The 25,230-nt window shown below is 41.5% G+C and overlaps 1 protein-coding gene across 2 annotated transcripts in view; it reads right to left on the bottom strand.

Moving 5' to 3' along the window:
- Nucleotides 1-25,230, bottom strand: part of PGM1 (phosphoglucomutase 1) — a 33,811-nt gene that overhangs the window by 6,861 nt on the left and 1,720 nt on the right. Inside the window, exons 1-7 of one of the 2 annotated variants that reach the window (XM_072419395.1) lie at nucleotides 10,665-11,001; nucleotides 8,632-8,794; nucleotides 7,256-7,402; nucleotides 6,555-6,680; nucleotides 4,966-5,156; nucleotides 3,640-3,794; nucleotides 1,762-1,877 (exon numbers count right to left, since the gene is read on the bottom strand). In XM_072419395.1, coding sequence (XP_072275496.1) covers nucleotides 1,762-1,877; nucleotides 3,640-3,794; nucleotides 4,966-5,156; nucleotides 6,555-6,680; nucleotides 7,256-7,402; nucleotides 8,632-8,794; nucleotides 10,665-10,922 — 1,156 coding nt within the window. In that variant the 5' untranslated portion in view covers nucleotides 10,923-11,001. Of the gene's footprint in view, nucleotides 1-1,761; nucleotides 1,878-3,639; nucleotides 3,795-4,965; nucleotides 5,157-6,554; nucleotides 6,681-7,255; nucleotides 7,403-8,631; nucleotides 8,795-10,664; nucleotides 11,002-25,230 lie in introns of those variants that run through there. The other variant, XM_072419396.1, reaches the window with a different exon arrangement.

The following is a 25,230-nucleotide window of genomic DNA, read 5'->3' as shown; positions in this document are numbered from 1 at the left end:
TAATTTTACGTTTCTTCAATCTGCGCTCCAATGTTTATGCAATTTTACATGAATATATGTCCTGGCAGATTACACAGCTAATTAGTGCAGGGTTTGGCCCCATAAAAGTCTGCGGTTCTGTTCAGACGCATAGCTACCCGAGGAATAAGGAACACGCCGTTTGATTACTGGAGGGTGTTGCGTGCTCTATTGTGGGTCCGTTGGTAACATCTTTGGAATTAATTAAAGGAGCAAATATTTTTATATTAGTTCCATGCATGTGTATGGAATCATAGTACTGTCCTTTGCAATGCTTTCATCTGCTTTTCACCCCCATAAGAACTGAGCCATTTTTTTCGAGCATCATACAAGTAAGGTCACTGTTTGTGGATGTAAATCCTGACGTCAGTGCAGTTTTTGTCCAATATGGATCATCTTCTTCTGCAGCCCTTTTAACATTGCAAGAATATATTCAAACTTGTAAAAGCTTCAAAAAAGCAAAATTAGTCAGTTAAAAGCCAACGCTGTCCAGAAAACCGTGGCATTGTGCTTAAAATTAATCTCATCTATGCAGAATATCCAAGCACTCTTCAGTCACAAGGAACCCAAATGTTACCTCCTGTGCCCAACAATAGTCAGTGCCATCTGCTGCTTACAGTTTGCTAGTAAACACTCAATTTTCTGGAGTTGCCCATAAGCCCTGCCCCTGATTTTAAGCCCTCCCTACGAGGTGGCCACCTATCCAATCAGGGTGGCCTACTGAATATTAAGGGAGTCCTAATTGGACAAGGGTACAGTAATGGGCAGGGTCCAATGACATGGCAGGGCTTAGGTGTCAAGCTGAAGTGCAACACAATGTCATGCTGAAGTTATATGGAATGGTGAAACTATATATGCTTTATCACAATGGCTGACTGGCAAGTCTGCCAATTTTATAATGGAAAATAAAGGTATTCTCTGTCATGCACAGAATTAAGGTCTAACAATAATATATAAATATTTTTTTATGTATTACATAATATAAATTAAATCTTGCAGGGCTTTCATATTAGCAAGTCCAGCAATACTGCCATGCTTGGACGCACACTAAGTATAGCAAAGGCCATCGGTCAGTCCGAGCTTACTTTTCTAGCAGAGGAAAACAAAGGGAGCACTGAAGCATGAAGAGGGCAAATATTGCACCGATTGTTCTGCAGGGTGCAACTCAATAAAATAAATAAAAAATTGCAAATATCAAAGGAGACATGGTGATCACATGAACAGAATGCCTGCTGCTCATTGGTGGAGATGTGATCTGAGAGAGAGTGGACTCGCGGCTAGGCGTGTACACAGGCTAGATTAAAAAAGGTCCAAGCCAAGAATATTATTATTATTATTACACAGTATTTATAAAGCGGCAACATATTACGCAGTGCTGTACAAAGTCCATAGTCGTGTCACTAGCTGTCCCTCAAAGGAGCTCACAATCTAATGTCCCCCCCATAGTCATATGTCACTATACAGTCTAAGGTCAATTTGGGGGGAAACCAATTAACCTAACTGCATGTTTTTGGGATGTGGGAGGAAACCCGAGTACCCGAAGGAAGCCCAGGCAAACACGGGGAGAACCTGCAAACTCCATGCAGATAGTGCCCTGGCTGAGATTCAAACCTGGGACCCAGCCAGAGTGCTAACCAATGAGCCACCATACTATACTGCTCAGAAAGAAATCAGCAATGGCAGCCATTTTCTTCTTCTGACAGGTTCACTTTATGTAAAAAGAATTGTTAATTTTTAACTGACCTGTTCCAAAACTCTCCTCGCCACACAGCGACAGCTTATTGGCATCCATCAAGTTCCCGAAGAACTTCCACCCAGTCGGTGTTTCATATAAGGCTATCTTTGTAGCTTTTGCAACTCTTGAAAGAAAAAAAAAATCCAATAAAACCCTGGATTAGGGTTTTCACACTCCACTTTTAAAGTGCCCCCTTCTCTACAAAGGATCCAACTTTCTTTCTGTTTTTTTTACTCATATAACTTCATTGAAATAGTTGGACTCGCAGCTCTACACAACACGCAATAAACACGTCCACTTTTTAAACTTTTATGGAGTTGCACATCCAAAGGGCCGGGTGGATTTAGTGCTTTTTGTTTGCAGCCTGTTGCCAAGACGGAGCCGAGGACAGGGTGTAAAAAGGAGAGTAAAGTTTATTTTATATATTTAATCTAGATTTTAATATTTTATGGAATGTACCATCATGACATCATGTGTTTTTAGTGGCTGGGATATTTAGTTTAATTTATATTCATGCATTAATCATAGGAGAAATATGTGTTTTTACTGGGTCCCAGGAGGTGTTCACGGGACAGAGCGGACAAGGATCAGTCGTGTTACAAGAACCAAGACTTGGTTAACGTTACCATTATGATGTTTCTTATCTGTGGACCCGAACTCAAAAATAAGGATTCTGTTATACGTTAGGGAACAGCTAGCAATATTAATTGTGCCCCCTACATTTTATACCAAATTATTCCTAAAAAAAACAACAGTGCATTGAGCCTCATAGCTGAATATAAGCAGTGTCACATCATCATCATAATCATTATTATTATTATTATTATTATTATTATTATTAATAATCAGTAATTATGTAGCGCCAACATATTACACATTGCTGTACAAGGAAATGTTGCCACAGACTGCTGATCTCAGGATATTGGGGTGAGACTTGGGGATGTCACTATTGTGCAGCTATTCTCCATGCAGAAGAAGAAGCTGTACCTGGGGACCCACAATGCAAGGATCTCCCTGCTTCTTCTTTTTTTTCTGTAATTTTCCTTTTGCCTTTTTGATTCATGCCAATTTAGTGGTCGAACTTGATGGACTTTTTTCAACCTGCGTAATATTTAGATTAATCATATTATTAGGGGGGTAACTCTGACATAAGGAACCAAAACTCTGCACCAAGACGGCCACACAAACACAGTGCAGAACATGGTTTGGTAAAGTCAGCGACTGGAAAAAGATCAGCTGCAGGGAGCCCACAGGCAATACTAGCGACTATTCCTCCGCCTGTCTTTTTGGGTACAACTTCTACAGAACAGGTCCTCTTTAAAGTATAATATATTAGTTTCTATTTCATGAAATGGTCAAATCTGAGAGTCAGAGGAATTCTCTCCAAACTTTCCTCTTCCAGAGTTATCAATGGAGCATGTGTTCCTATCGGAAGATTCTTCATCCTTTCCAGTCCTGGTGTCATCATATTTGACTTCTTTTACCTTTGGTCACCAGGACAAAAAAAGCATTAAAAACTGAAGGGGCTCTAATTCCCTCTATTTAGATATCTTTGTGTTATATTTATTACCTCCATCATTGCCAGAAAAAAATGTATATTTTATTACAGACATATAAAACATTTCACTGGACTACTGTTGTATTATTTGATATGATAATGTAACACAGCAAGTTCTTTTTAGGCTTCATAACTTTTAAATTACTGATCTAGAACAAGTATGCAGAAGAGTAAAGTCAAAGAAAAGTCAAAATCCTCATCTGCATATTCATCAGTTCTCAAAGTTTTAAAAGCCAAGGATGACTACGACAGCCAGGCCACCAATGGCAGCCTCCATGTTCCTCTACGGAATGGGTTCCTTGGACATGAATTTACCCTTTGCCCTTACCGGTCCAGAGCACCGCTGGTTGGCATGCTCCTCGCCAGCCCTCGTACCCCCGTCTGCTGGAAGTAGGGAATACTGAAAATATTGGCTGCGATTACAGCCACAGAGTCTGAAGGATTGACGAAGAATCCATTCTTCCCAAGAATCATGTTACGGTCCTGACAAAAGCAAAGATAAGAATACATGTTTATTGCCAAGGAACTCCAATGTAACAAATTAAGAAAAATAAGGTATAGCTCACTTAACCATCTCAGTATGGATTTTCCGTGTTTTATTGAATATTTTTTCATGTTACAAACCAGGTCCTAGTTACTCTCCAGCTTTTGCTGGACGTAAACCATGCAGACAGCACTGATGACATGATGACAGTGTCGATCTCTGGAATGTGTATTGTAAGTAGGCAGGGCATAGTTATGATGCCCCTCAGGGGTGGGACCATCCTGCACTCATAGGAAGTAGGCTGAATGATGATAGGCTGTAGCAGACTGAGTGGAGGACTCTGGAGCCCAGGAGGGGTATTGCAACGTCAAATGCATTTTTTTTTTCAACATTAATGATCACCAGTTTATTCAGTAAATGTCAATTTTTATAATGACAGTAAACAACAATTATTCTATTTGCTTCTTATGAGTTACTATCGATCATTACACCTCAATGTCCCAAAATTGTCAGTGCAGAAATCTGGTGACATATCGATGGACTGCTCAGACATCTATTCTTCTATTTCTTGTGCACCCAGCTGCACTCCCATTTACATATATTATAAAGAACAGGCATTACTGTACAGTGTTCTCTTATTAAGTTGATAGAATATTGTTCTTGTTTTAATATTTTTTCATTAGTAAATTGCTGCTTTTCCCATTGTAATCTATGGTGTCATCTATGGACAGGACACGTGTTGGGAATACAGAACAGCATTCATTCATATTTTCTGTATCAAGGAGGAAAGTGTTCTCTGAGAAAGTGGGGCAGCAAATAGGAAGGGTTCCTAATAAAAAATCACTGAAACATAAGAAAGGTTCAGTGTTAGGGGTTAGATACACTTTGACAAAGTTATTGCTAAATGAATTGGTGCAGAATGAAAATATAAAATTGGTTTGGACCCTGAGCCGGGGTTATAGATAAGGATGTTAATAATATCCAGCACCTCAGTATTCTTCCCAGAATTTCTTTAAGCAGGGTGGTGAAGAAGCTGGAGGTGGGTGGCAGCCCCTGTATTGTGGCCCAACTTTTCAGCAACCACACAAAAACAGCCGGGTGGTTAGCAAAATGTGCCGGGCAGTGCACCCAGCTAAAAGGGGCCGGGGAGAAAACTGCACCTGACCTTACCCCATCACCATCGAACGCGGCACCAAAGTCGTGCTCTCCTGTCTTCATTGTGTCCACCAATTCAGATGCATAGGTCAGGTTGGGGTCAGGGTGGTGTCCACCAAAATCTTCCAGGGGAATACAATTTACAGCAGAGTTGGCCGGGGCACCAAGCTCCTCGCACAGGATTTTCTTTACATATGGCCCAACAACTGATGAGAGAAAACAGAGACATCATGGAGTAACTGAGCCTTGACATTTTTTTGAATAGACAGAAAATAAAAAAAAAAATTCACTTCCAGTGAAAGAAAATAGCAAAAAAGGAATCGACAATAGCAATATTGGTGATAAAAAGTTGAATCTCTTCTCAGCTCAGTCTAGGTTTTGGCCAGTACAATGGTCATTGCTGGAGGAAGCAAGTACGGGGCCAGATGTAAGCATAAGCTAAACAACCTACAGTTTATGGCAGCCATTCTTAGCCAGGGTTCATATGAATTCTAGGGTCCCTCCTAAGCTTGCTAAGGGGTTCCTTGAGCTGTGGCTTCTCATCTGATGGTTCCTGCATTATCCCGGCTCCAACCACACTTGGCAGAACCAGCGGTGAGGCGTGGTCCATTAGTCATCTGTAAGGGCGACATTTTTCCCAATGGCCATTAATGTAAGGGACATTGGCCCTGTTTACTTTAACGGGGTTCCTAAAAAACATCTCAAAGGTTCCTCTGGGTTAGAATGTTGAGATCCAAGTATGCAATTTCAGTCTGGGAAAGGAGCCTGAAAGAAAGGCTGAAGGGCAGATTTATTATCAATCTTCAGAAAAGAAGAATGGAAGGAAATCATTAAAACCTTTGGAGCTCGTGCACACTCGGTGACCAGAACCTAGAAAGCAGTGCAGTTACTGCCCCATAAGTATAATGTCTGAAGCTGCAAGCAATATCTGACCCTATGCAAGGGTAGGTGGGGCAGCTTGGGGCATTTCATGAAATCCTTTACAAGGCCAATATAACACTCAGAGTGCATCTGCAGCTGGTAGTATGTACGGCCCAAAATGTTTTTGTTTGCTTTGAATAGACAATTATAGCTGCAAACCCGGTCAATTAATTCTTTTGATTTCTATTAGATTTTTCTTCTGTACTGAAAATGCAACAAGAAAATCTCTACAAAGCCAACAGAATTCCCCTCTCAAAACAGGCAACTCCACTGGAAGTTCCCCCTCGGTCCTTATGCCAGGGACAACTCTGACACTTTGAATCTCCTATTACATGTATCTGTGTCAAAGATCACCAGAACAAATCCTGATGGGGACACAGAAAGCAAAAGAACCCTGGCAGGACTTTATTCCTATCATATTATATAAAAAGAAATATATTGGGAAACATAAGGTGATCAGTTAGGGTATAAGTAAGGTTCAGGGGCAGTTTCCTAATGAACCCATGGGGCACCTTTTCATTTCACAGTAACCAGCACCCCAAATAACTTGTATTTGTCAAACAAACTTGACCTGAGCTCCAGCACTTATCTTACTCTATCCAAACCCAAAAGGAAACCATGCTGGGAAGAGATTTGATTTACTATAAAAAAGGCATATGAGTTTACCACCCCAGACACGTTACCTCCATGCATTGCATCAATTCGGATTTTCAGCCTATTGGGTCCTGAAAGAAGTTCTTTTAAGGCACTGAAGTCGAAGATATTTCTCAGCATGTTTCCATAAGCTTCTACCGAATCCACAATCTCAACTGTGAAAGAGAACAAATGTGAGGACATCAGGAGACATTTTCTATATTGTTTCAGTAAAATATTATGTGGTGATCCTGCCATGCAGGTCCTTCTGCAAGCACACCCGAATATAAGGGGTATAGTGTTCTGCACTGCTCTATATTGGATTTCAATGGTGATTACAAGTGCTATGATGTAGATCATGCATAGTAAACTGTTGCCACCAATGGGACACCAGTTCTGAGAATTGTCATGCTGCCATTGCTGCAGTGCATGTGGACAGGACATTGCAAAAGAGATGCAAAAAGGGATTAAAAATGGTGACAGTCAAAAGAGAAGCAGATGACTGATAAGCTCATCTCTCTGTAACTGTCTCCTCCTATCAGTATGTGCTCATTATTAAGAAGTTAGTTGTGTTGCTTCTTCCATTCCCAGTCTGAGCTTTGCTTCTCTAATAGTTACAAGAGACGGATATCAAGTCAAATTTAGTTACACACACTGTCAATGAATATAGAGTTACAATAATTTGGATTTTATCTGTCTGGAGTACTGGTAAGGTAAATGAATAAACATGGAAGCTGGACTGCCGTGTTACCGGTAAATGGCTTGAACTTGTTCTCCAGGTCAAACTGCTGTTTGCCGATGGTGGATAAGTCAACCTTCAGGTCTGGGCAGATGGCGTATTCCTCGATGGTTTTACTGATCTGAAAGATTTTTTCTGTGATCGCTTCCGGCGCCGGTCCTGTTGTAAAAAAGGAAATTTATCGAGATAAGTCCTGTAATCAGGTATATATATATTTATCCCTCTCATTTAGAGTTTATGGGGACTATTTACATATAAAACTGGCGATCAGAATCAACACCCCTTATTCATGAAAAGGAAGGGGCAGTCGGCTGGCATGAAAACATTTTTACGAATGGACTGGTGACCTTTCAGCAAAAAAAGTATTTACCACCAATGGCGAATACCATAAGACGCAATGGAGATCAGATTGGGCCCCTGGATTGGATTTATATTCAAGTAGTAATAACCATCAGAGCCTTTTTAAATTTTTACCTTTAGGTCCCCCAAATACAGTTTAACAATAAGTAATATTTCACATGGGTGGTGGAAACAGCCATGTTCAATCGACAGAAAGTAGCAGTCTGCAGGAGGTACTAAACCACCCTCATGCCACCTCCATTCATCCTCTATGGCATCCTTTTCTAGCTCGCCTACCACTAAATGCAAGAGCTCCGGACCATGCATGTGTCGGAGTGATGTCAGGATTCCAGAACCCGCCAACCCATTCAGGGACACAACCCGCCCAACGCCCTGAGCTTGCAATCCATACGGTAGACATGGTCCGCGGCTCTGGCAGTGGGCCCTTCCCCAGCGGGGTCCTTCTCCACACTAGTTGGGGACCCGGCCCGGGGGTTGGGACCCCTGTTCTATGGGAAGCAATGGGCTAGATATGGACTGTGGGCAAAAATAAGGAAGCATTAAACACACTGCTACCCCACTGCCCATGTCTCTTACTGTAGCTGCCCCAAACTTCTGATCTATCAGAATGCACTATTTACCCCCCAGAATAAAGTCACATGACCTTGCACGTAGGACTACAAATCTTATCATGCTTTGTGACTTGTACACAAAATGCATGCATGCCTCGTCTGCCTCCGAGTTGCGTTTTGCTATTAATGCCCAGTACACCAGCTTAAATGAATGTGGTCCAGGCAGAAACGGGCAGATAAGGGTGGCTATGCTGGGGATCCAGAGGTCCCTACAAGCTAGTAGTAGCCATTCTTTAAAGAGAAATGGGAAGGACTGTTTAACATTCAGTTTGGAGAAATAAAAAGCTGCAATGGAAGCATGTGTTACAATTCCTTTTTTGCAGGAGGAAACAATTACTAGGAATGCCTGCCCTGGTTTTTCTTTTTCCTATAGGCTCATCCCATAAAGTCATCCCATTTCAGAAGTGGTCAACTTACCTCCGTTAGAAGTGTTGAATTTAATTCCGAAGTCTCCATTGGGACCGCCGGGGTTGTGGCTGGCAGTTAAGATGATGCCGCCGATTGCTTTGATCTTACGGATGATGCAGGACACGGCCGGGGTGGAGAGAATGCCATTCTGTCCGATGACCAGCCGACCAATCTGAATACGACATATAAAGCAATAATATTGTATTATTTTTCAGAGAACAAAAAAAAACAAGTTGAATTCTTTAGGTAGCAATCAAACCTCCAAGTAAAACATCAAAGTCACTATTATAAATGGATACAAACGTTTACTTTCCATCAACTTTTAGCTAAAGTGGAAGTCAAGCCAGGATAGCCTTAAATAGATCTGAATGACTACAAACTCATATAAACTTTAACATGTTGTTTAAAATTATTTTTTCCTGGATTTCTTTACCAGAAAATATGGAGATTCTGCCATGAAGGACCAAGTTCAGTAACTTCCCCTTTCGGGATGATAACACTCTGTCCCCATTTGCCCAAAGTGATGCTGGGCTTCATTTTATTGGGAAACTTGTTCTGACGATTCTGTTACAACCAGTGGTGATTTCACAATATTTTATCATAAGAATCCAACTGCTATCTATTTCTTGGTCTAGGAGCACATATCTTTATAGTCACATGCACACCTGTCCTCAGGTACATGAGTGTCACACAAGTTACCCTCCTCGGACTGGCATCTGCCATTCATTGCATATGTTCACCGCGTCCCCAGTTCTGGTAAACCAATGATGGCAGAGTGCCAGGTCTACTTCCATAGAAAACAATAGAAGTTTTGTCTGATTCTGAGCCAAACCTAGGTGCATGCCCAAATTTGTGCCAGTTAGAGAATCGGAGCGGGGGAGCTAAAGTATTTTTTAAGAAATGGCACATTGTAGGTACTGAGTGCCTTCATTTTTTTTATATACAAGTGCAAAGCAATAGATATTTATATTTTGCTTGGAAAGCACATTCATCTTTTTGGCCCCTTTAGACCTGTAAGGTGCAATAATGCATGATTGCATTTACATGATTTGAAAAAGGCAGCCCATCCAAAAAAAAGAGCTGCTGGTGCACCCCAACAAAAAAAGTACTGTGCATTGGGGTGCATTGCAAAACAGGTAGATTACCATAGTGCCAATAAAAGGCAATGGCACCGAAATAGTTTTTTACAAGACCATAACACAATCTAAATGGACCCTTAATGGATAACTGAAGCCAAGGCAATTTGGGTAAATAGGGACTGGTTAAATCCCCCATTCAGGTTCCTCCACAGCCCTATTACAAGGTGCAGAGGATCACCAATCCAATGCTGCCAATGCACCCGTGCATGCACTCCCCTTGCACTGATGTCACTGCTCTCCTGGATCTCAAGACGACCCAAACAATGGACAGCAAAGTGTCTGCTTCAGCAGCCAGTGACGCCAAAAGACGGACCCCTTCCGCTTATAAACAGGAGAAAGATTAGATTTAGGAAAAGCGCATTGCATGATTGCAGCTTTAGGTGAGTAAAAAGGGCAAATGGATGAGTTTGTATTTCTTTCTGACCAGTTAGAAGGGGTGGCGGGGATGGGCAGTATTAGCACGGGGATTAAACACAACTTTATGAGGGGCAAAAAAGAAATGATTAATTTATTCAATCATTTGAACATTAGAATATAAATGCAAAGAAAATATAAAGAAAATGCATTATTATTTCCAAACAATTTCCAAACATTTAAAAAAGAAATTTCCAAAGCTGAAAGTTTATTACAGCTGCAGAAACTGGAAAATGGACTCCGTTAATCCCCCCCCCCCCCCCCCGTTGTTCCCTTTGACAGATTCAAAATCTCACACATTCAAGGAATCTTAAAAGCACGTTGGCTCTGTCATTCTGTCACATATGTAACATGTCACATAAAATGCTCTCTTCCGACAAGATGACAATTCAAAACATTTCATGTCAACATTCACAAAACAGGAGCAAAACTTCTATTGCAAAATAAAATTGTGAATTTTTAGAAAAAGATTTGGATACATTTACAAACCCCGTTTGCGGCAGCCATTTGAACAATGGTCTCGATGGCGAATTTATTAAAATATCTTCCGTCCCCGCCCACCACCATAGTGGACCCCTGGCGGTCTCGGAGGTCGATAGAGAAAAAAATGCTTTGCACAAAGTTCTGCAGGTAGTTCGGCTTGGTCTCGAAATAGTACGCCCTCTTCCTCAGCCCGCTGGTTCCCGGTCTCTGGTCGTAATACGGTGCCGTTGGCACCGTGAGCAGCGGCAGAGGGCCATCATCCATTACTTCAAATCATAAAATCCACCCAGGAGATAAATTTTGTGTCCAAAATACAAGAAATGCCAAGGAGGTAAATGGAAGAAATTAATTTCAGGAGCAGCAATGTCAAATCCACCAGTTGAGACATTCAGGGAGAGACCAAAAATAGCTCCGGATCCCAAGTCAAAGTGGTTTCTAAGTGTAACCGAAGAACGCGTCCTACACATGTTCCCAGCGATCAATGTCAGAGGACGGACAATTTCCAACATCTACGGAGCTTTTTCACTTTACACCTTCACAGGACGACTTCACAGATTCTCTGGGTGTAGAGGCTGGTTAAATCGGTGAGAGGGCACAAGACTACGGGCACCTCTGCCCTCAGGCGCCAATGCAGCAGGAAGAGAAAAAATGACAGGTATTTTAGGATTCCCTCGGTAGCTCTGGTGGCATGCCAGACGTGATCCATTCAGAGATTGTTTGAGAATGACAAATACATCACAGCTTGGTTTATACCAAGCGGGCACCACGGTCATCACAAGCACCCATGGTAGCATGCATTCTGCACAGGAAAAAAAGATATAAAATGATCCAGTAGGTTACTTTTCTTTGCATTCCCGCCATCCCCATCTTCTCAGGAAAGCAAAGCTGCTTCTTCTACTCACTGCACTGTGCCATGTACCCCTAGCACTGCCATGCAGCACCCGCTCATGGTGCCATGTATTTTAAGGACCACCTTGCATTTTGTACCTCCTGCACTCCAGGCACTGTGCACACCATCACAGATTCTAAGCACCGCCACGCACTCTGCCATCACAATTCGGTGTACCCGCTATGAATGGCACCCTTGGGGCTACTCTGCTCCCTAGTGCTACTATTCTGGGCATGGCTTCACTCCAGTGTCTCCGTGCATCATGCCAGGTGTCCTGGGGACAGCTTTGCTCTCTAGTGTCACTCTGCAATGCAATCGCTTTTTTGGCATCTTGTTCACACGAATGATATTTTCTATGCTTGGCGGACAACTCCAAAACCTGGCACTGCCCAACTCTTGCTGGCATTTGCAAAAGAGACCATCAGTAATCAAGTGTCAAGGTTTGTTTTACAAAGAGGTTTTAAATTCTGGGGACTTCAGAAGTTATTTCTGGAATCTATCAATGCTGCATTGGAAATATTGCAACAGCCTTAAGCTGCGTACACACGTCAGATTTTTCTCGCCCGATAAGCGGCATCGGCCAGATATCGGGTGAGAATCTGGCGTGTGTACAGTCGGCGTCGTTCGTCTGTGGATCCGTCCTGGCGGATCCACGAACGATGAACGACGAGCGATCCTAATGCAAGGGAAGGGGGAGAGCGCGCAGCAGGGTGCAGCTCCGTCGTTCTCCCCCTCCCCTCTCCATAGAGCAGAACAGTGCTGTATGTACAGCACCGTTCATGCATTGTGTAGTCCTTGGTCGTTGGAAAGGATTGTGAAAGATCCTTTCCAACGACAAAAATTGCACGTGTGTACGCAGCTTTAGGAATACAGTGGCATTTACACCCATCAGTCTGCTGACTGGACAGGGAAAGGAGAAGCAGTGGACTGATTTGCTCATCTCTCTGCTCTGTCTGACCTAAGCTGAGAACTAAAGCCAAGTCCTTGTGTGAAGGTAAGCACAGAGAATATGTAGGTGTGCCATGGATTTATCATTCCAGACTATAAATAACCAAACAACTTCTTCTACAACCACAGGCACCGGAGGCTGAGAAATGTAATTTGCGGCTGCAAAGAAGCACTGAGATAAAGCAAAGGGGAATTGTTTATGATACGCTGTGCTTCAGCGGACTTTATCATTTATATAAAAGTTTTAATGCCCAGAATCCCATCCTTTGCTGCCTCTCTCTCGGCTTCCCAGCCGGTAAACTGCAGCTCTGGAATCCGTCAGAGGTAACTTGGTCATTTATAGAAGGGCTGGCTGTAAATGGAGCCATATGGAGCACCTGTTTCCCATCCCTCCCTGCTGACCTTTGCACAGAGATCCTGATTACTGCAAAGGTGGAGGGTCCAGTATTTGGTTCCCCCACCCAATGCAGTAACCTAATCCTTTCTAATTTGATTAAGGTCAAAGTAACCAGAACCTGCTCTCTGCTGACACCTTGTGTGCATATTACAGTACTACAGCTTGTCAGAAAAATGAAAAACTTTTTTTTTAACATAATTGCTAATTGTAACCAAGTTCAGATTTGAGGTTTTTGCAACTGTTTACTACAATAGATATTTACTACAACTGTTTCAATAAATATTCATAAAAAAAGAAATAATCAAAAGTAATTTATACATATATTTAGTAATAGTAATTTATACATATCATTTATACATATCGAAATAATTTATACACTAACACAGTTGCAGTGTGTTATATACACAAAGCATGGCCACTTATGTTGTGGTTCATTATGGACGCTAACCCAAATGCAGCACAGGGCAAAAAAATTTAGTGCACGCCGCATTTTTTTAAAGTACAATGCTAAAAAATAGAATAGTAATGTGTAGTTGCCAACCACTGACTTATAGCTGGCATCCCAATTATTCCTTAAATAGTGAAAACTAGCATGTGTTCAGTAAGATTCAGTACTAGATTGCAAGCTCTTTGGGGCAGGGTCCTCTCCTCCTCCTGTGTCACTATCTGTATCTGTCATTTGCAACCCCTATTTAATGTACAGCGCTGGGTATATGTTGGCGCTATATGAATACTGCTTATTATTAATAAGAAAGTGTCTACACACTTGACACGGGTGTGCTAATATTTCACTCTGGTAAAGTTGCAAAGGAGGAACAAGGATGGTGATTAAGGAACCTACACTATCACAAAGGGTATTTCCCTTATTTATATCCTGAGAGGGTAAAACTTTTAGGGAAATTTTGTTATCAACTAGAATATAGAGCTGAATAACTGTAGGTGTGTTGTCACCCCCTTGTGGTGGCCAAAGTGAATTACATGAAGACAAAATGAATGTGTTCAGGCTATGGCGGGTGTAAAGGAGACAAGAAATCATTTTGGAAGAATCTGCAAAAATAAAAAAAATGCTTTTCTATTGCTGGAGTTTCTTCAGTTTTGCCCTTAAATGAAGCATCTGCAAACTTTCTAAACTGACCTGGATTAGACATTTGCGGGTGTTTTTATCACCAAATGTATGAAAACAGCTCACAGCAATTTATCATTATGATAAAACAGAAAAAAGTGTACCCAAACAAAAAGTAAGTTTCTTCCTCCCTCTCCTCATCTTCATAACCCCTTCTCATGCATAAGCAAATAGCACAATAGGATATCAGCTTACAAGATGTCTAAAAAAAAAAATCAATAGGTATTTGTAGGTATCATTAATTAGAAATAACAAAACTCTTTCAGTGTTATACTTGGCATAGCAATGGAAAGCAAATAAAAATAGTTCTTTGTTCTGGTTTGCGTACTTTACCCATCCGCTTCTATCCAACCTCCATGTTTGGCAGCACAGCACTTATATAAAGCCACTAATATAAAGCACAGCATATTAATATAAAATAATATTCACCTGGAAATAATATAAAATAATATAAAGTCACCAGGAAAGTGCATCAAGTTCCGAAGTTTTTAAGCAAAGATGCTGATTGCCTTGTCCTACAGACAGATCACCACTAGAGGGAGACTTGAGTAATCTTTCAGATGTAATGTGAATTTTTATGACCGCAACAGCATTTGTAAAAGTCACATTAAAATTTATTTTTTGATAACTTTTTCTTGGTGATTTTAGTTGAACTCTTTACAATATACAACCCTTTCTCCTAAAAGTGACCCTTTCAGGAATTGATATTCTTTAAAAAAAATCCCTTTAGCAAAATCTTTACATAGTGAATACTTCCCTTTCCTGTTGTCCCTGCCTCTGAACCACCACCAGAAGTTTCCATTATCTGATCTTCCACTGGTTCCTCCTGCTGACCCCCACACTGGTCATGTGACCTGTAATAGCATGGTGGTGCGCAGGAAGAAGTTTGAAAAAAAGTTTGAAAAGGTCATAACAAAACCATTTTTATGTAACACTGAAGAGTCAACGTGACCTTCCGTCACCTCCATGTTTCACAGTTTGGATGTTAAATTCTCTTCATAGCCTTGCTGACTCCTCTTCACACAGAGTGTATGGATGTGACTATAGAGTTTGATTTTGTCCCCAATCATCCCAATAGTGATAGAATATAGATTTGTGACAGGGTCACTTTAACATTATTAGGGCCGTTAAGTTTTGGATGACAAAAGGGTTTTTAGAACAATATGTACAGAGCAGGTGAATAAAGCTGCAGAATCCAATTGTCAATGTCTCCTTCAAGATTTCCTCCTCTGTGTAAGTCAATGAGATGTAAAGCTGTTCTGGGGGTATTAATAGAAACCTAACGAGATTGAATCAATTAATTGGACATATCCAATAATGCCTACACAAGGTCACAGTGACACAGGTACAGGATATAGCGGGCTATAGGTGAAGTGATCCTACTGTCCACATACCTCTGTGTGTAAAAAGCTTCCTGCAGGATATGAGAGGAGCAAATAAATAAATTTATAGGACCTGAAATACATCTATGGGAACAGATTTGGCTACCAGACAATCTGAATCATTGTACAGCCAGACTTGTGATTCAAATACAACCACCAGACTGCATAGCCTGGTCCTGAACCTACACTGCAGGACACCATGGTCAAGAACACCCAGCCTACTGATTGGATAGCACATATGAGGTCATAAAGCAATCTCCTCCCACATACTCCACCCAGACTGGTGATTGGATAATGCACATGAGGTCATAATGAACTCTCTTCCCGCATACTCCACCCAGACTGGTAATTAGATAGAGCACATGAGGTCATAATGTGCCCTCCTCCTATTATTATATTACTGTTTCAGGTACAGTTGCAAAGGTCCACTGGCTGCCAGGGCCACTCATGGCATTCATAGTGCAGGAATTTTAGGAAGCTAACAAAGGCAAACAGCTGCCTTCTCACTCCAGTGCTTCATGTTGGCAGCAACAGCAACATTTGCCATTGCAATCAAATCAAATCAATTGCGTCAAACTTGCAATTCAGAGAAAGAAAAGGGGGCATTGCCGACCAGGTCCGATAGAAAGTTCTGATCTTGAAGTTCCCTGGGTCTAACTATGGTGCCCATAGGACAATTTAGTCATATGCTGTAACAGCTACATGGAGGATGTTGCTACAATGACCACCTGACTCAATGTCTATTTCTGTGACTCCAGCTGAGCTTTAAAGACATACCATCATCTTACCCGTGCAGGTTGAGGTAGCAATGTCTTTAGAAATGGCCTAACCTAGCCCTCATATACTCACCTTACTGTGCTACCTTGCAGTTTGTGCTCCTCTACTACCAGTGAGAATATTATGCAAATTCTTTATATGGAAAAATATGGGACCCATTGACCTTTGGGGGTTCTGGAGCCCAGCAGCCAATTTCTTGGCACATCTCCTTCATGTGAGCGGAGAAGAAATGCCACCAGGTCAGCAACAACAGATCTCATCGCTAGCTGCAGAAAAGGTATGGGGAAACTCTTACATATAAGGTGCGGGGTGACCTTTCTACAGACACCTTGCAAATGAGGCTTTTTATTTTATTGTGGTCAAAAATCTCCAGGTCCAGGAAATGTTTGAGTTATCCAGTGTGAACTGCATATCTGAGCCAATTTAAGCCTTCAAACTGGAAAAGCCATTCGAAAACCTTCATATTTTTCTAACATCACTGTATAGTCAGCCTGACCTTCCTTCACCTTCATGCTTCACAGTTGGCATGGTGTCTTCTCTTCAACAGAGTGTATGCTTGTGACCATAACACTTAATTTTGGCCTTATTAATATTAATTTTTGGGTTAACTTGATGGTTTAGCCTAAGAAGTTTTGAGGTGTCATTTAAAGTATTCCAAGCAGCTACTATATGGCATTTGTGCCCCAAAAACACCTTTTCCGACTTTACCCAGGGATATTGGCTTACACCTCCACCATACAGAGCAGGCAGGGTTATACCAGGTTAATCACTGAATGGCTTAGATATCTATGAAGGTGTGGCAACTGTTAAACACTGAAAAATTGAAAAGAAAAGTTGTGCAGATGCCAAAATCTACTTATTACTAATGAGTCAATGAGCAAACAGGCAACACATATCCAAATGCTGGAATAATGTCAAACAAAAAGTGTGATACCTGTGAATTAAACATCATCATCACATCATGGTGACTATGCAGAACGGGTGAATTTGTTGAAAGGTTTTACAGCCTGGAGGAGTCAGGAAAGGTCGTAGGCTGGGCTTTTGATAAGTCAAACAAAAACCATCAGATTCACTAGCTGCCCATACCCACCTTTCCATTGCCAAAGACCAATATCGGGTACAGATGGAAATGAAAAGCATGTGATGGCTTCCCTACATTATGCCAGCATTGGGGGTTGGCAAATGGGCACTCCAGCGCTGTCACATGGGGGTAGGAAAGGGTCTGCAGCACTGTGCAAACTTCTTTTGGTGACTTTTCCATGCTCCTAGAGGCTAACCAATGGAAGTCAGGGGCAGGTATGTGTGGCATAAAAGGACAGGGGGGCATTAAACTATATTTATGGTAAAAACTAAAATCTGCAATCCAGACAATACAATTCTTTATTATACCCAGAATCTAATACCCCACTAATGTGCTGCAATGATCTTGTAGGTCAAACTTTTCCTGCTCCTCTTCTTTTTATAGGGTGACACCACAGTACAACTGTCCCATCAATTTAAAGCAGTGTTGTCACCTTTGCATCTTCAGTTACCCCCTCGAACTACAGCCTAACATGATGATGTCACAGTAGGCTTGTCTATTAGAATAATGATCAGTGTACTAAAAGATCCACCTTTAGGAATCCATTACCAAGCACGTCATTATTGCAGGAAAGGACAGGTGATGTCCCTTCTGTAATAATTGCCCTGGGTATCAGGCAAAATGCTGAGCTGTGTATGTGCAGCCCAAGCTTTGGTCGCCAGGATATCCAACAATCCTGACTTTTACTGTGCATGCTGGAAATGAATGAGCCTTGGCCAATCCCGGCCAATCAAGATGAAGTGAAGAACAATATGGCGGTTCCTTGCAAAGGAATGGGTACAGGTGAGACGGGTGGGTTCTATAGTTTCCAACCACCAAGCTTGTCAATCAACTTTTAGCCAAATCTAGCCGCATGTGCTGTGACTTTCATCAGTAAAATGCTCATAGGATCTGCCGTTTATATTTACACCAAGTGATATGGAGGGCTATGTATCTGAAACCTGAGCATGTCTCCTCTTTAAGTTAAAAACACATTAAAGTAAATATACATATTCATATCAATGTGATTACCCCGATAAAGATTGGAGAAACAGATTCTGATCATAGTATATGGAGGATGATTGAGAAAGACATTTCTAATGTCACAATGTTAAACAGGAAGAAGATTGCTGCGTTCTATTAACCCAATGAAGTAAGGATTATAGATCTTGGCAGTATTACCCCCCACCCCGTATTACAAAATATTATACTACAATACCTACACAGAAATATTTCATACATTAAACCATAAAATTCCATAACAAATAGTATGAAGACTGAAGGGAAATAAAGACCACTGACCATTTACACCGCCCTAAACCCACAGCAAACCATTATTTGCAATGAGGGGAGCTGGGCATAGGGTTGGCATCTATTTGGCTTTTGTAACAGGAGTCCACTAAATTGCTATGAGAAGAGTTCAGCTAAAGCTATGAACACATGCAAGATTTTATTTTTGTCTATTCTTCAGTAAGTAGGGTGAGGCCCCCAATGTTCTTTTGGATCATTAAATGACTAGGGATGATTGATGTCATTTCCTGAGCGGAGTGCCTCCTGTTTGACCTCCCCTACACAAATAGAACTGAATGGAAACTTTTCGTTCTAGTGGGGTTTCCAGCAACAGAAATTTGTTGTGTGTTAAGGTCATAAAACAAAACTAAACTCCCACCAATAAGGATATATAACCAGGCCGATGCAGAATAGGAGAGGCGATGTCCCTTCTGCAATAATGCCTCCTATCTGACGCCTGGTAAAAAGCTGAGCTGTTTATGTACAGGGATAACCGGCAACCTTGGGATGCTCTGTACGTGATGGGAATAAATGAACTCCGGCATCCCTGCATTAGATTTCGGTTATCCCAGCTTGGCTAATCCAGATGGCAAGCATGGTGGCTCAGTGGTTAACACTCTGGCCTTTGCAGCGCTGGGTCCCAGGGTCGATTCTCGGCCGGGACACTATCTGCATGGAGTATGCAGGTTCTCCCCGTGTCTGTGTGGGTTTCCTCCGGGTACCCCAGTTTCCTCCCAAATTCCAAAAACATGCAGTAAGAATAATTGGCTTCCCCTCAAAAAAAAAATGACCTTAGACTACATTAATATGATATGTCATAAATTATAATATAATATGGGACATTAGATTGTGAGCTCCTTTGAGGGACAGTTAGTGACATAATTATCGACCTTGTACAGCACTGCGTAATATGATGGTGCTATATAAATACTGTGTAATAATAATAATAATGGCAAATATTTCTCTTCAAGAAAGAAAAAGATAGCGGTGCACTGCGAAGGCGAGTAATCCGGGTTTAGTTCAGCTTTAAGGGTAAATGCATACTGAAGAATTTATTATTAAAAGTTATTGTTCATGATAGTCTCTGGCAAAGTTCTAGCATTATTTCTTACAGATGTCCCCCAATGCACTGGTCGCCAACCAGTGGTCATCGTTTTTAATTTTTTATTAACAAAATAATTTTAATAAATTCCTATATTCTGAATGACAATTTTCGCCTTTATATTGCACTAAATTCACAAACTATGCTAGAGATAGAAAAACAAGGGAGGCGCAGCCTTTGTTTGTTTATTTCTCAGATGATCTTTGACTTTTATGGTGTATTTTCTATAACTGTTATATTTAATGGCATCAAACAGTTTGACTTTGATAACAATCATTTCTTGTTTGATCTCAAGCTACATACACACGTGCAATCTTTCATGATCCTTTCCAACGACTAAGCACTGCACGATGTATGAACGAGTTCTGTACATATAGCACCATTCTGTTCTATGGAGAGGGGAGGGGGGAGAACAACAGCTCGGCACCCCGCTGTGCACTCTCTGCCTTTGCATACATTAGGATCATTTGTCGTCCATTGGCCATGGATCCGCCAGGACGGTCGTTTGGACAATGGACGACAGGCGCGGTACACATGCCAGATTCTCATCTGATATCGGCCCTGAGCCGATTATCGGGTGAGAACCATTGGACGTGTGTATTTAGCTTTAGATGCGAATGAAAAATCTATAATGAATGAGGAAAAGCAAACAAATATTTTGCATTTCTTTAGTACGGTAATACCAAAGATAATACAACTAATGATAATAGTAACAATAGTAATACTTCACTTAACCGTGAGCTGATCAATGAATCAGAGCCGCCACAGTCCTCGTCAGCACCATTAGGAAGATCATTATTTTACAAATTTATATTTTACAAATTTATTTATCTTTTTTAAAAAAATTCATAATAATGGGCAGCGGAATATAATATTAATTTATTGGTCTGTGAGGCCCGAATGGTTGGCGACCGCTGCTCTAATGCCATTGAGGAGTTGCCTGAAACGATTACAAACAATTGTTTTGGTGACAGTAATTGCAAGTAATTGCAACTCGGCCCCATCACATACAATACAACTGCAAGACCTAGCTGTCAGTGTGACCATCTCACTCCATCGCTCAGCTCTGTGACCTCATAGCACTGGCATTGTCTCTGTGTGAATAAAAGTCACAGCTACAATGTATATTATTAGTGCTTGGGAGCAGACCTGACCTTTGATCTGCACATACTGTCACTTCCAGCAAACCAGCAACATTCTTTTTACAGTTTATATGTAAACTTTTTTTTTTGTTTTTGTACATTTTGTTACAGTGTTGCATTTAAAATAAATAACAATAAAGAAAATGTTTTCATTTCATTGGTAAACAACTTTGTATTCCAGTCCTGGTGACAACTACTAAAAGAGAAACTCCAATCTTTTTTTTTTTAACTTTTCTGCTCACTTGTTGTTGCTTCTTTGGGACAGGAAATGAAGGGAAATCTCTCCAATGGGATGCAGACAACAAAAACTAATAGACTGCTTACAAATGCACTTCAATTCTGGAAAAGTTACATGATCATGGAAGAACGTTATTGAAGCTGAAGTTTATTTGCTTATATTTCAGTTTTCTCCCCAGCCCCTTTTAGCTGGGCATACCACCTGGCACTTTTTAGTAGCCACCCGGATGTTTTGGGGTAACAATTCATGGGCTGCCATCCGCCTACAGCTCCTTCCCACCCAGCTTAAAAAAAAAACTGGGTTGAACATTGTATTTTGTTCTGCTTGCCTTCCCTGCCCCCCCCCTTATTTTAAATGCAACTTTTATGTTTTCATTTCACACCCCATTTAGCCTCTGATCACTTTGTTTCTCTGTGCTGATGGGGTGGTGGTCATTGCTGCAAGAAAACTGGAGCTGTTGCTTCTTTTTCACATCATGCTCAGCCTCCATGATTAAAAGAAATGAATGGTAATAGGGAATCAGTGGGCCAGAGATGTCCTCCAGCCAGGAAATGAGACAGGCTCTGACCTGCTGCAGGTTCTAATGCACAATGTGAGAAGGGAAATCAGAGTAAGCTATTGCAGTCCAGGAGAGGTGTTGGTACAACTGTGCACGACTGAAGAAAATGCTGGAGGGCAGGTTAAGTCATTCTCTTTTGAAATGTTGCCATTGTTTTGGTATTATCGGACGATTTTGCTGGCAGATTTGGGTAAAGAGATCCTTTTAAAACGATCACACTAATTTCCTAATACAGATCACCATGACTCAGTCATAATCTATGCCCTTACATCAGATCTGCAGGGAGTGTCACCAACGTTGCACCCGATTCACACACAAAAACACAAATGTCACAACAACAAACTGTGTGTGTAATATTATATCATTGTAACACAACTGTAACACAACAGGTGTCATAGCATAAAGGTTCATGAAAGCAAGCAATGTACTAAAACAATCAGTTTGGCATTTCCTAGTGTTTCCTTTTCAGGCCATGGTGTCACCAGAAGGTGAAAAAGAAAATCTAAAGGGGACACAACATTTACCTGACAGTATCTTTGAGCTTTGGGAAAACTGTGGCCCAGCCATGAACAAACCTACTACTGTACACATTTTACACAGCAATGAAACCACAGGCTATCGTACAACGTTCCAAAATATTCCAAGTCAACAGAAAGCCTTCAGATGGATTGAAAAACAAATAGAACTGTGCAGATCACTGCAACCAGACTTTCCTGCAAGCCTAATTCTAGACAAAATTATTACCTACTAAACTGAAAGTTGGACTACAGTTAAGCTTTTTCCATCCAACTTTTTTGTGTTGATTGTTGCTTAAAGGTGAACTCCAACTTCACCATGGTAAAACTATATTAAATGTCTCCTTGGTGCTAAGTGAATCTTGTTTATATTGCAGATGCAGCTAATCTTATTTTAGTTTTTATGACGCCCGGTGTCACTAATGCCCCTCTCCAGAGGTCTGGCTGTCATGGACACACCCCTACGCATCATCAGTAATATGAAAGGAAAACACCAGCAATGAGGGCAAGTTTTGCCAAAATCTCTTATTTTGCCCAATATCAGGGGGTTCGTAAATCTTAAAAGGTGCCTGGACAGTTTTTTCATTCCATGAATGCAAAGTATAGCGTCAAAAAGCAAAACGTTACAGCTGGACTGCAATCACCCAGTCTGACTACAGAAACAATGAAGGTCCAGGGGTAATAAAGTGGAATCGGTGCTATGTTGTGATGTATTGTGGGTGGTGATTTGCACTGGGACATTGCAGCACGGTATGTAGAAATCAATTCCCACATGGAACCATATTTCCTATGGAGGAGAGAGCAGAAGGGTGCTACTTGCTCATCATTCCCCCTCCACTCTCCTTAGAACAAAACAGCTCTGTGTACAACACTCTCACAGGAAATGATCATGAAAGATATATTCCAGCAACAGGAATCCTACATCTGTACAGACTGGGAGAGCGAGAAGCAGTAGAAAGATGATCAGTAGTGCTGCAGTTCTCATGTGCTAACGTGCTGATAAAATCGAAGAGTGCCAGAGAGAAGAGCTCATCAGGCTTCTGCTTCTCCTTTCACTGTCCAATCACAGGCTGGGGGAGGGACAAGACTTGAAGCCTTCTAGCAGCTCACTAACACTTAAAAGTAGTGCTAAACCTACTAGAAGTTCAATAAAAACTGTTAAGAAGCTTAAGCTTTGTTTTAAAGATTCACCAAGCCTGATGGAAGCTTTGCAAAAACTTAATGAATGATTGTACACACTGTTCATATACAAGCTGGACCCGTATGTACAATGCCTAAAGCTATGTACACATGCTAAATATTGGGCAATCAGGAAAACCGATCGTGATTATCTTCGGTTCAATTCTAGCATGTGTACAGTAGCTCCCCGATTTCATTTAGCAATCTACTGTAATGAATTGCTAAACAAGACGACCACTGTGATTGCCTATGGGGGAGGACGCAGCGGGGTGGCTCCCTCTTGTCCCCCCTCCTCTCTCAAAAGAACTTAACAGTGCTGTGTGTACAGTGCTCGGTCGTTATTAGGCTGCTGGAAACAATCAAGATCATCATATCCAGAGATACAGATTTGATATCTTTATTCAGCTTTATTAATTGCCTCAGCAATCCCTATCTGATCACATTTACCCTCAATCGCAGGGCCAAATGTGTGCATCACTTCTTCACAGCATACACCTAAAACATTCAGCTAAACCAAGCTGATCACAGACACCAAGGAACAGACGTGCAGATCGTGCAAAGCTGCCCAGACCACATCTAACCATTCCTTGGAGTCTACAGGCAGCTTTACTGATCAGTTAACATATCCCCATGCAAGATGAATGGCATTGGCCACAGGCATGTGAAACTCTATTCTGGATGCTTGCAAGGTCACTTTAAATGTCAAAGGTCACACAAGTGCCATCCACAAGGTTATGACAAGATCAGGCTTCTCAATGTAATCAGCTGTTCACTTCCAGATCTCATTCTGCACCCTCTGAGTGGCGGCCTGGTCTGCGGTCTTTAGGAGTGTTAACCATGGCTGCAAACAGAGATCTGACCTTTATATTTCCAGAACACAGCAGGTATCTATCATTATGAAATGTTTCCATTATTGCTACATTTTTACTATAGAAACAGATGGTAAATTCTGCAATCAGACACACACTGAAAATATTGCTATGTGACACCCACCTCTCCCAGCAGATCATTGAATACTATGTGATATGCTATGCAGGGAATACCAAACCTCACTGGTTGCTTTTATTGCATCCTGGGATATGAGGATACAGACAAGGTTATTACAAGATCAGAATGCATGCAGGAATGATGCCCATAATAAGTTACTATTAATAAATACAGACAAGTCAAAATATCTTATTATTATCATATAGATTGATATGTTACTGCACTGATACAACCGATTGGCCTATGATTACCTCTAAAGCCAGCCATAGGTAATACCATATCATATGTGTAATTGCTCCCAATTTACTGTAACCCACAAGCACCCAAAATTTCTGCATATGTTATAATAACATTTCTATCTTCAAATACATGGTAAATGCATGAACAGGGCACAACTCTATCTCATGGAATTCTCAAAATAGCTATCCATGTTTCCAAGCACAAGTCTGACGATCAGACCCCTCATTACATAGGCCACTATTACACCCCCGTCATGGTAATATTTCTAAACAAATTAAACCATTGCACCCATAAGATTTTGGAAGCACTGCTGTGTACCCTTAAACAGACACATACAGTATATGATCAGCTCCCCCAAATCCAAGTGTATTCCCTCTCTAGAACAATGCACCCCTACCCCTCTCCAGTACAGTGTACCCCTATGCGGCTTCCACAACATTGCACCCCTACGCCCTCTGCAGGACATTGCACCCCCTATCCCCCTCTCTCCAGAACATTGCACCCCCTATCCCCCTCTCTCCTGAACATTGCACCCCCTATCCCTCTCTCTCCAGAACATTGCACCCCCTATCCCCCTCTCCAGAACATTGCACCCCTATCCCCCTCTCTCCAGAACATTGCACTCCTATCCCCCTCTCTCCAGAACATTGCACTCCTATCCCCCTCTCTCCAGAACATTGCACTCCTATCCCCCTCTCTCCAGAATATTGCACCCCCTATCCCCCTCTCTCCAGAACATTGCAC

Source organism: Pyxicephalus adspersus, chromosome 8, assembly GCF_032062135.1.
Source record: "Pyxicephalus adspersus chromosome 8, UCB_Pads_2.0, whole genome shotgun sequence".
Classification (NCBI taxonomy): Eukaryota; Metazoa; Chordata; class Amphibia; order Anura; family Pyxicephalidae; genus Pyxicephalus; species Pyxicephalus adspersus.
This window is presented reverse-complemented; position numbering and strand designations above follow the sequence as displayed.